The sequence below is a fragment of the Priapulus caudatus genome, unplaced genomic scaffold (genome assembly GCF_000485595.1).
Source record: "Priapulus caudatus unplaced genomic scaffold, Priapulus_caudatus-5.0.1 Scaffold63, whole genome shotgun sequence".
Classification (NCBI taxonomy): domain Eukaryota; kingdom Metazoa; phylum Priapulida; class Priapulimorpha; order Priapulimorphida; family Priapulidae; genus Priapulus; species Priapulus caudatus.
Window position 1 is genome coordinate 555,158 of NW_014577124.1, and position 12,510 is coordinate 567,667.

The 12,510-nt window shown below is 45.9% G+C and overlaps 1 protein-coding gene across 1 annotated transcript; it reads right to left on the reverse strand.

Annotated features, from left to right (window-relative positions):
• Window positions 1-1,322: 1,322 nt before the first annotated feature.
• On the reverse strand, window positions 1,323-11,982 carry LOC106821203. The gene is made up of 6 exons (XM_014825908.1): window positions 11,095-11,982; window positions 9,561-9,657; window positions 8,450-8,610; window positions 6,502-6,666; window positions 5,564-5,770; window positions 1,323-3,071 (listed from the first exon to the last, which is right to left on the reverse strand). The coding sequence occupies exons 1-6, from the start codon at window positions 11,474-11,476 to the stop codon at window positions 2,674-2,676; spliced, it is 1,410 nt and encodes a 469-aa protein (XP_014681394.1). The 5' UTR covers window positions 11,477-11,982; the 3' UTR covers window positions 1,323-2,673.
• Window positions 11,983-12,510: the final 528 nt, after the last annotated feature.

The following is a 12,510-nucleotide window of genomic DNA, read 5'->3' on the forward strand; positions in this document are numbered from 1 at the left end:
GGTGACATTTCTCTCAAATCAAATGTCTCTGCAACATTTGTTGATTGATGTCGCACGAATCGACCAGTTATTTTAAGAAATTTGGACTTTACTCAATTCCTACTGCGGGCTGCTGGAATAAAATACCAGTTATTTCAAGAAATTTTGACTTAGTGGATGACAACCTTTAAAATATCAGTTATTTCAAGATACTTGCATTTTCTGAGACTGGAATTAACTTGGATTAACTTGAACTTCAAGTAGCTCTAGTTACTAGAGCTAAACTTCAAGTAGGATATTAAGTCCATGTTTATTCATGATAATTCAAGTTAAAAATTGATAAAACTTGAATAATTCTTGCATTCATGTTATTTCAGCTAATATGGTCTATGTCCCCCAGGGTACTGCTGAAACGTACCCTGGTAACTATCTGATATGGTTAGGGAGTAGGCGTAGGTGACTCCCTAGACTCGTTAGTGGAGTAGGTGAGGTACGGTTCGGCATATTAGATAGTACCAGCAGAGCATATAAATCAAGTTGATATATATCAATACGGTCCGGCAGTACCCTGGGGGACATAGACCCTCTCAGCGTTATTTCAAGTTCTTTCAAAAAACTGGAATAATATTTTCACACAGTAAGCCAATAGCCGATACAAACAGGGGCCGGTTTCACGAAGCAGGTTTTTTTTCTAGGGCTGTACTTCCTCCACTGCTCGTATAATCGGCGTCAGCACGCCACCTCTACACTCGCAGTCATCCTGTGTGTGTGTCTAAGTGGACAGTGTGTGTGTGTGTGTGCGTGCGTGCGTGCGTGCGTGTGTTTGTGTTTGTGTGTGTGTGTGTGCGCGCGCGCGCGCGTGCGTGCGTATGTACGTGAGGCTCACAATGGGTCACTGACCCCCCCACCCACCTACTACGCGGAAATGTACAGCGTCGCGGGCAGTAGACCATGGAAGAACTCCCAGGAAAAGTTAGATACCTACCCGTCGGTGTTCTGCGCGTGTATAGACGTCCTCCATTCGCGTACATTCTAAATACATTCTGCCCGGTCATTTATAAAATGCAAAGAGGTTTTAATCCCTAAAATATACCCACTTCTTTAAGAAAAAATAGTTTTCTAATAAAAAATTTCCTTTTTTATAAAATATACTTGCTTTGCGGCCAATGATTACAACGCGCATTCTGCTTCCTTAGAATTATTTATCTAAACGGAAGGTTAATATAGATTGTTAACGTACCGTATTTACTCATGGATAACACGCACTTTTTTGTACACAACTTCAATAAAAAAAGCGGGTGCGACTTATACACGAGACTAAGAAATCTTGTTAATGTACCAATGTTTGTACCAACTTTTCACGGCAACATATGGGGTGCGACTTATACACTAATGCATTTATACACGAGTAAATACGGTAGGTTAATGGCACTCGGCATTTTCAGTCGGGGAAATACGGTATACTATTGTCAATTTTCAAAGACGTACACCACCTTTTTGCTGACTATTAATTATTTCAATGCAGCTCATACGACTCATCATATGACTCGTCGAAAATACTCTATTTATTGGAGCACACTATTTAATACGGATTATATTTCCACATTTTGCCTAGATTTACTCCACCCTCCTACACCTGTACCCCCTGTCATCTCGTCTACTTATTTTCTTGTTCCCTGAAAATCGCGCCTCCTTGAAATTTCGTTAGTGGTTTCAAAATAAATTTAGACTTTCGGTTTTGGTGTAGGGTTTGGGGTAAAAATGATGGTTTTATGAACAGGGTTAGGGTTACGATCAATATAATTAGTATTTACAATTTTACACTGACACCACTTGACACCTGCGAGCGAGTCGATAAGGGCGAGATTGCAAGGGCGGGATGTCAACGTACGGCGCAATTGTTACATAATATACGTGCACAATGCACAATGCACAATGATTGGGCTTATGTAACTCTTCAGACTTCATGTGATATGTGATATTAATCACTAAATGATATGTTCAGGTAAAGCCAAGCCATTTTTTCTATCGACACGCTTGTATGTCTTTGACAGTGTGTAACTGTTCAAACTTGTTGAACAAATAAAACAAAGAAATGAAATTTATGCTGCAAGAAAAAACCTGCCCTGTGCTTTTACTTTCTATTCCATGCAAATAAGTGACAGATCCAGGGGGGCAGGAGGCACCCCCACCCATTTTTTTGACCAACCGTATACATAGAAGGGGGCTGCCTTGTCAGTCTGCGTCCCCTAATTTTTGTTATCAAAGCTGGACTCGGACTCGGGTGGTGTGGACTCGGACTCGGCCTTGGCCTTGGAGGCTATGGACTCGATCGGACTCGGTCTTGGCCACGGAGGCTGTGGACTTGACTACAACACTGTTTATCAGGAGTAAATAATGGTGGTAAACTCCCTCCCCCCTCCCCCCACCCCTACACCATGTAGGTACGGTACACCATATCAGGAGAAGGCCTAAATAATGGTGGTAAATTCTAACATCCTTTATGGCATTTATCGGATTCCTTTCCGCATTATCGGCAGGTATAGCTATGGGCAGATCGTACGGTAAGCGAGTCTTAGAAATAATGCGCGCGTATAGAGAGGTCTGTCTATTAGCCCACTGTCTCTCTCTCTCTCTCTCTCTCTCTGCGTGAAGCGAGCGCTATGGGTCACGCTCCGGGACCAAAAGACTCCGTCACCAAGGTTCCGGTCGAATTGAGCCCGTCTTCGAGCGTTTGTACGACTCGAATATGTGCGCGTACTCCGGCAGGCGGGCGGCGACCGTGTCAATGTAGCCGTCCATGCGTCGGTAGTAGGGTTCCGACGTGTTGCTGAAACTCGTGTAGTCGTAGGGGGTGATACGCAGCTCCGGCAGGTGGCGCTCGTACGGGCTGTGTCGGTGCGCGAGCGCGCAGCGCAGACGCTGATCGGACACGCCGGCGCCGACGAAGTTGGCGATGCGTAGAAGCTCCGTGCTGGTGTCCTTCACCAGATTGTCGTAGAAGATCACCAGGAGGCGCTGTCCGCGGTCGATCCAGCCGCGGGCAAGAAACATCCAATCGAGTGCTGTGTCGAGCGCGTAACGTTTCCACACTGAGGAAGAGAGAGGGGGAAGAGACTGAGAGCAAGCGAGGGGGGGGGTAAAAAAAGAAAACGAGAGCATGCGCGATAGAGAGAGAGGGGAGGGAAGAGAAATCAAGATGGTGGAAGGAAAACAAGAGAGAGCGAGAGAGGGAAAGGGTGGGAGCGAAATAAAACGAGAGAGAGAGAACAGGCGAGAGAAACAAACGAGGAATCGAGAATGGGGTGGAAAGAGGAAAATGAGTGTGTGTGTGCGTGTGCGTTGTGGTGCTTTTTTTTTTGGGGCCTCCGGGGGTGTGCGTGTGCGTGTGGTCGTGCGTTGTTGCGTGTGCGTGTGCGTTGTGCGGCCGTCCGTGTGGTGTGGTGGTGTGTGTGGTGTGTGGCGCTGCGTGTTGCGGTTGGTGGGTTGGGATTGGTGTGGTAGGTTTGTGTGTGTGCGTTCGGTGTGCTCGTGTTTCGGTGTGTGTGTGGTGTTGTTCAGTCGTGTGTGTCCTTGTGTGCGTGCCGTGGCGTGCCGTTTTTTCGCGTGCGCCGCCCGCCGTGGTGAAAACCTAGGCGTGCAGTCGTGCCTACCTGTGCGTGCGATCCGCCGTGGTGTGTGTGAGAGATGATAGATGAGAAGAGAGAGAGAGAGCACCAGTCGCACCAGATTAAAACTAACAGGTTCTCCAATACAGCGTAGCAAGGCGGTACTAGTAGGTAGGCGGTTTACATGGCCGTACGCCAGAACATAGAGTTCCGATCATCGCCCGGCTATGCCGGCGGCGCACTCTACGGCGCACTCGCTTCGTAGATATAACAGACTAAGGTATACTGCAAGGTATACTGTAACTGTAAGACTGTATGTGGTATACTGTAAGGTATACTGCAATATATACCGTAAGGTAGACTGCAATATATACTGTAAGGTAGACTGTCTACCAACATATTATCAAGAGCGTATTAAGACAATTTTAATACGCTCTTGATATTATTTCTATGATTCACTAATCGTACGCTGTACTACCTACCGATAAATGCCAGAAAATAACAAGGGTTAGAATTTACCCCTATTATTCACTTCTGATAAAGAAAGGAGGGAATAGTAAAAGAAAACGACAGGCACAGAGAGTGAGTGTGCGAGAGACAACGAGAGCGAGTGAGAAGCGCGAAAAAGAGAAAACAATTGCGCGAGCGAAAGGCAAGGGAGGGAGAGAAAAGGAAATCGAGAGAGCCAATGTGTGAAAGACAGAAAGGCATACAGAGAGATATATGGCGAGAAAATAGGAAGATAAGAAAAGAAAACGAGAGCGCGAGAGAGAGAGAACGCGAGAAAGAGAAAGAGAGACGGGGAAAGAGAGAAGAGGAGAGAGAGCGAGAGAGAAGGGGGAGAGACAAAGTAAACGAGAGAGATAGAGAGAGAGAGAGAGAGAGAGCGAAAGAGAGAGAAAGAGAGGGGTGAAGAGAATAAGAAAACGAGAGAGCGCGAGAGGGAGAGAAAAAGAGAATGAGAGAAAGCCCGCGAGAAAGAGAAAGAGAGGGACAGGATGAGAGAGAGAGGGGGCTGACAGACCGACAGAGAGAGAGAGAGAGAGAGAAAGAGCGCACGCGAAAGAGAGAGAGAGAGAGGGGGGGAGACAGACTGACAGAGAGAGAGAGAGAGAGAGAGAGAGAGAGCGAAGGGAAGACAGACCGACTGAGAGAGAGAGAGAGAGAGAGAAAGAGAGAGAGCGAGAGAGAGAGAGAGAGAGAGAGAGAGAGAGAGAGAGAGGGAGGGAGAGAGAGAGGCTTCGCTACCGTATGGAAGAAGGAGGTATTATATATTCACTCTCGTGAGTCACGAGGAACTTTGCCGTTAAATTTCACTCACTTTTCGAAATCGAACAGGTATTTGAACCGTCTCTCATTAAGTAAGGATCATTGTGATCACCCATCTCTCCGTAAATATGGCTGATAGGGTCTATGTCTCCCTAGGTACTGCCGGACCGTACCCCGCCTACTCCCAACCGTACCCTGTAGGAGGGGAACAACACTCCCTGTGGAGTAGGCGGGGTACTGTCCGGTATACCAGACAGTTACCAGGGTACGGTCCGGCAGTACCCATGGAGACATAGACCCTATTAGCGTAAATAATTATGCGGCGTAATTAGGTGGTGTACCTACACCTATACATTTATAAAGATTTCCTCGCGATATTTACTCGAAATTTAATTACCAGGGGCAGCATTAAATCCTACGCATATTTTCGCAAGTTTAGCCGAGGAGGTTTTATATTCTAGCTACATTTCTCGAAACTTCTGCATATCTTCAATTAGCATGCGCCTCGTGATGTTCGCTGTATGAGCTGCGTACGAGTCGCTACGTTTGTCGCAAGGAATTGCGTGCTACGAGGTGCAGTGCCGTACATCTAACCATGACGCGCGAACGAAACCGTAACCGCACGTCTACATCTTGTCATAAGAATCCAACCACCAGCTTGTGTTGTGGCGTATAATTAATATAATCACTGACGAAATAAAACTTACTCATTTTTTCAAATAACGGCTCCTGCACGGTAATCTTCCTGCCGGCTATCGCCTTACGGCAGAACTCGGCGAGGATAGCCTCGTACGGGTTGCGTAAGAGCAGGATTGCCGTGCCGTTGAACTTTGCAATGTCGGCGCGACCGTAGTTGTGTGTCGTTTGCACCAGCGTGGTGCCGTCGTTAAATGGCTCCATGTCTCCCAAAAATTCTACGTGGCAGAATATGAGAATCATACAGATGGCAGATAGAAGATAAACAGTTAGTGGGTAAGAGATATCAGAGTTATTAACGAGAAAAAAATACTATGTTAGCATCAAGATATTATTATTATTATTATTATTATTATTATTATTATTATTAGCATCATCATCATCATCTTTATCAACATATATAAAGCGTGTAACAAAAAAACTCCGGAAACGATGAGTAATGATTCTTGTGAAATATTGAACTAAATGTTTTGCCTAAACTAAAGGCCTATTTACACGATGCGTCCTAGACGTACGTCCAAAACGCACCTTGTAAACTATATGCAGTACGACACGATTTTATGACCCTTGCGATATCGGATGTATAGGACGGATGTTCTAATTTCTTCCGACATTGCGTTTGCATTGTCATACACGGTGCGTTTTGGACGTACGTCCTAGACGTACGTCTAGGACGAATCGTGTAAATAGGCCTTAACACACACACACGCAGCCACACACGCAGCCACGCACGCAGCCACGCACGCACGCACACACGTAGACACGCACACACGCATACATGCACGACGGTATCTCACGCTCGAACCCACGCCTACAAGCATGCATGCACACTTACTCACATATACGCATGCACGCACGCACGTGCGCACGAACACGCGCGCGGCCGCACACAAACAAACAAAGACACACTCGCACAGCGCAATTAATCGCCTGTGATTCGAAGCGCTACCATTTTCCTTCAAGACTTTTGGTGTGGACACACTTCCCGTCATTACGCCCGTGGTCAGCTCCAGTAGATGACGTAACCAGCGCTGACCTGAGCCCTGGAGGGAGGCCAGAGCTATCGGTGTTCGAGTCGCACTGGCTTCGAGGGACACAAGCCCGCATCTGTCATCTGTCGGCAAAACCATCTATACACTCACTAGATGGAATTAAGCGGCTCTTAATTGACAAGGCCACAAGCAAAATCACGCGCGCAAGCGCGCTCACGAACGCACGCACGCGCACGCACATATGAAGCCAGGTAATAAATCACGGATACCATCACGTGGTTTTTATCATCGAGTTTCTTCGAATACTCTTATTAACGGCGATGGCTTTGATGCCTTGATGCCTTTGATACCTTGTAAATTCACTTTACCCGTAGCTCGGGAATTTCCACGCGAACGATTCTAACTTCGCTATTGTGTATGGTGCTTAGCCAGCTATACTGCATGTACTATTCACTGTACGATGTGATCAGATGATGATTTTACGCATAATTATTGTTGAGATTAAACTCAGGTTTTTTAAAAAATTAATTCTAAGTGTATCAGTTGTGATTATTTGTAGCTCACTATTTTGAAGGTAATTTTACACAAACTCAATCATTTTTGTGCCGATCGGAAGGTTGTTATTTAAAGCTGCGTGCCGGTCGGCCAACACCAGAGCCGGCTATTACCGACCGGCGCCGACCGGCGTAGCTACAACGGTGGATAAGAGTAGACTAGTCGTATATTCAGCATTTGATCCACGTAAACATTGGAACCACGTTGAAACACGCACAAAGAAGGAACCGAACTTCGTCTATCTCAGAGCACAGGCGTTTATGATTGAAGAATGTAAATGGGAAAACGCCATAGCGACATGAAATTTATGACTATTCTAGTGCCTGCCACTGTCTGGCATTGCAGTAGCATGCTACACCAATACCCCGCGACGAACAAGTGGCCTATGTGTAAAATGTGTTCTCATCGACACAATCGCACGCTCGCGCGCACACGCGCGCGCGCGCGCACACAGCTTTTACTACTACGTGGTAATTTTAGCCCAAAAGTGCTCAAGCATTCTATGTGTTGCTGCAGCTTGACCACATTCCCAGGGGATGCGGACAAACGGCCTTTTACAATGAGGAAGCTAACGTTTCACATATGGGGTTTTACAACTGCAGCTAAGCATAGCGCGATTTGCTGGATCAGTTCTGTCACGCGTTATAGGTGTTCGGTCTCCCGCAATTGAATGATTCCAACTGCTACAGTAAACACCCGCATAAAAGAAACTGCGGATTAAGAACCTCCAGGCTGAAATTGGACCAATAAAGCACCTAGTATATAAGAACCACTTCAGCCTGATAAATTAAGCAGGTTCTTCTCAAATGAATTTAAACAGACATAATTTCTAATATTATGCAGTTGGTTAATTAATTAGTGTCAATTATTCACTAATTAAAGCCAAATTTACCTAGATAATGTACACAATATCCCCCTCCAAAAAAAAACCTCTTTAAGAACCTCTTCAGGCTGATTTCTCACTATGTATCATATATATAAGAACCACTTCAGCCTGAAACAGAAAATCACGGGTTCTTTTATGCGGGTGTTTACTGTATCGCTATTGTCGCAATGCGCACTTTTCCAAGGTTAACGCAGAACGCATATCGCACCATATCAGGAGTGTATAATATAGATATAATATAGATTATATAGATTATATTATACACTCCTGATCATATCAAAGCCACCCCGTAATAAATGTACCGCCACCCGTCTCGGTATGCGCCGACATGCTGCCGGGTAGAAAAAGAGGGTACCCTCTATATGATCGTATCAGGAGTGAATAATAGAGAATGAATAATATAGCGTGAATAATAGAGTGAATAATCTCTATTATTCACTCCTGATCGTATGTACTTTACGCACCGTCCACTTTCATGATTCTGCGATGGAGGCCGTAGATCAGGACGTCGCTAGCATCGCCGACTGTGCGGATCGCGACATTTTCGGGTAGCGGCTGCCGAACACAGAAGCAGTTTCCATCCGTGTTGCTGAACGCAGCGAAGTACGCTTCCCGATTCCTTATACTGCAATGGATTAGCGCGCGGTGGTTAGCATTGGTCATCGGCACACTGATCTTGGCATATTTACCTTGGGCGTCGTAGACCCAGATGTCATTAAGCGATGTCCGCGTTGAAGTAAAACTATCGTACGGGTTTATATTTATTAAAATTATTATATTATTATTATTATTATTATATTATTTTATATTTATTATATATAATAATACGCAGGAGGTGGTATTTGAGGCACTTTTGAGTACATGTACAGCCTTCATTCTGACTACACCAATGATCTTTTTAGTAGAACAATTCTTGCGCTTGCAGCGCGGCATTGATTAATGTACAGGGGGGGGAGCATTGTTTAGGTCGCGTTTATTATTGAATATGTAGGGGTAACCACCGCTGGGATGAGGGCGACAGCAAAACTCTTTCTTGGAATTGTGAAAAAAGCTGCAAAAGGGTTGTAACCTGCGTTGCCTCTCAATTACATGCCGTTTTGTACAGCCGCGCGACTATTATACTTGGCAATAATTAATTGGTATATATATATGTAAAAAAAAATATTCTTAGTTCAACAGAGGGGGTGGCTAGTGGCCACCCAATCCCCCCCCCCCTGAGTCCGCCACTTAGCGCCCGAGAAGTGTTTAGCCGAAGGCGCCGAGTTTTAACCTTACAGTATGTAGATTGCACGTTGCTATCGGCATTGGTGCTATCGCTAAAGCGGACTGTATGGTCTATAGATAATGATAGAATATATAATATAGATATGTATGTAAGATAGAACATATAGTCAAATCCATCGAGTTGTGATCGTATTGCTCTGTATGTCTGTTCGCTATGCTGAAATCTCTACATAAGAGTGCCTCTGAAACTCATCCGCGCTTCGTATTTCCCCATGTATTCCTTCATATCAAAGTTCTTGCATCCGTCCACTCTGTACGGAAATCAAATTCTACCACTCAGTTGATACGTACGTGAGTTGGCAACTAGTCACGCATTGCACTCTGCCTCCCGTCCAGGTGGGTTTATGAGGCTTGAGAACGGCTCTCGGTATCCATCCTAACAGCTTGGCTGCGTCGGGTAATGCAAAGATTTGGTTAGTATCACCAGGAAACGCTCAAGCTTATTTACTGACAATGTAGATTCACTCCATTCGCTGTGGCCCTCTCCCGCCCTCCCCCCATCCATTCATCCATCCATCCATCCATCCATCCATCCATCCATCCATCCATCCATCCATCCATCCATCCATCCATCTATTATTTTGAGCTAAGCTGCTTACAAAAGCTCTCGTGTCAAAAACATACAAGATGTTTTCTATATATATATAAAGTTGTTGAGTTTGTCTGTACTCTTATAACTAGAGAACTACGCAGCCTAAGAGGAAAACTGAAGATATATTCAGAATCAGCATGTCTCGGACGGTGGTTTTGGGTGAAAAAAAAAACGCCGGGTGTCCCTGCTAGTACGTTGATAAAGCACAAACGATGAGTACGGAACTCCGTGTAAACTGCCCTACGGTGGTATAATGGAATGCAAATGCACGCCACAGGGCAAGCGTTATTTTTAGGCAAGAATGGAAAATCTGCTTGGGTCCAGAGCCCAGGTCATTAATTTAATGAAATCGTCGCTGCAAACTACAGCCTCAAGCAATCGGTCAATGCGTCACTGTCACCGCGGGGTCATCCCTATAAGACGGGCGAAGGTCCGAATAAGAGCTGAAAGGTCCGATAGACCGAAGGTGCGCGATAGACCGGAAGTCCCGATAGACGCGAAGGTTCCGATAGACCGATTCCCGCGACGTGTAGCTCACGCGTATTCGAAGTAAACGCTTCGTTTTCCCCCACTTATTCCCCCCCCCCCGGGCCCCTCCCGGTTTTTTTTTCCCCCCCTATCGGACACTTCGTCATATAGGCTGTCAAACCGTCACCGCGTGTGCGCACACATTCGATTTCGAAGCAACTTCAAAATCAGAACAGTGAAAATTAGTGAAGTAGACTGAAACTACGCATATTCGTGCTAAATCGAATCTTCTGTCTGTCAGATCAACTCAACTAGGCATTTATCTCGCGAATCTGATGTTTTGACTGGTGTCAAATCGTCATCATGGCCGAACATTACTGTTGCTACAAGTGACGTAAGCATGCGTGTGAATACAGTATATTATGTGCACGCATGCACACATATGCACACACACACAAACGCGCAACAGGTGCACTCACACGCGCACGCATACGCAAGCACACGCGCGCACACACATGCACACACGCCGCGCGCAGCGCCGCGCGCAACAACAACACACACACACACACACACACACACACACACACACACACACACATACAGTATTACAGTTACAGTATACCCTGCAGTATACCTTAGTCTGTTATATCTACGAAGCGAGTGCGCCGTAACATAGCGAAATGATCTCGCGGTATTATTGATAAATAAATAAATATATAAACAAATAAATATTCATTTATTTATTTATTCATTGATAGCGCCCACCTCCGCTGACAAAGTTCACGTCCTCTGCTACTGACGCTGCCACTTTTATCTTTTCCGTCGGCGGACGACTGCCAGACGAACGCGCCGACGACGCACGGTTCCGCTCGCAGTCGACAGAATTCGAACCGTCGGCGCAGTCGTATTTGCCGTTGTCGGCATCGGCGTGCAGCGACGAACTTCCGTAGTAAGTTAACACGACGAGCAGCGCGATCGCACAGCTCAGCTTCGTCGCCTGCTTTCGCCGCGTATGATTTTTAATAATCACGGCCAGACGAGACATCGACATTTCGGCAGTGGCGGTCGACGACCCGCCGACAACAGCGGTACGATATAAATCCGGTCGCTTTAGGGCCACGCGGCGCAATGGCTCCCTAGAGGGCATGCGGTTAGCCGCCTAACGTCGTCACCGAAGCGTAAACTATGTCCACTCTTTTTGGAAACATTTTCGCGCATACGCGGTTGATCCTGTTAAGTGCTACAGGTCATTGCACGTGATTTCGCATGAGTGGTTCTAGAGAGAGCGAGTCTATCTTGCGCCTACGGTGCTATATATTCTTTCGACAGAACTGGTATGGCGGGCTTTTGTAATAAAGCGATCTGATGATTATAAATTTGATATTAAATCTGATTAATCTGAGCACGAGTACAACACGTAACATGGCGGCAGCGGTTAACTGAAAGAACCGTGAACACGTTGATGCGACTGCAGGCTACATTATGAGACAGGCTAGCCTTTAGAAAGCTAGTCTGCCTAGCCTGGACTAAAATTCGAATTCCACAGTGCAGCACAATGGAGGCTAAAGGGCCGGACACACTAGGCGATTTAATCGGGCGACTTTAATACGCGGATTATATCCGCGTATTTTATACGCGTATAAACTGCGTATTTTATACTGGGTTACGGGCCGGACACACTAGGCGATTTAATCCACAGGCACTTGAAGCATATCAACTGTAAGCGCACGGCGCCGCCATTGCGCGTACACTAATACATATATATAAGAGTATGTGTCAAGTCAATATATATGTATTAGTGTACGCGCAATGGCGGCGCCGTGCGCTTACAGTTGATATGCTTCAAGTGCCTGTGATTTAATCGGGCGACTTTATCGCCCGATTCTATCGCGCGAGTCGAGTGGACAAACTACGACAAACTAGTCGGTTCATCATTTCGCGCATTGTGTCTGAGCGCCTTGTGTTCACTCTGGTTCAGTGATCAGAAATTATGCATGTGCTTGTTGTCCATAGAGTACCGAAGTGTGACGTCACGGTGTCACTGAGCACGAGTACAACAAGTAACAGATCCTATGATCTCTCGCACGTTCTAATGAGGTTTGAGTAATTGTCCACATTATAATTAATGAAGTGATGCAATGGGATCGACACATTTCATATTTAACTAATCCTGAGTATGTG

What these genes read in the sequence shown, in the direction of transcription:
- LOC106821203 (XM_014825908.1), bottom strand. Translation starts at nt 11,476, where the DNA reads ATGCCCTCTAGGGAGCCATTGCGCCGCGTGGCCCTAAAGCGACCGGAT. An exon ending in CGTGAACTTTGTCAGCGGAG is followed by an intron (nt 9,658 to 11,094) that starts GTGGGCGCTATC and finishes TACCCGACGCAG; the next exon opens with CCAAGCTGTTAGGATGGATA. An exon ending in AAAAGTCTTGAAGGAAAATG is followed by an intron (nt 5,771 to 6,501) that starts GTAGCGCTTCGA and finishes TCTGCCACGTAG; the next exon opens with AATTTTTGGGAGACATGGAG.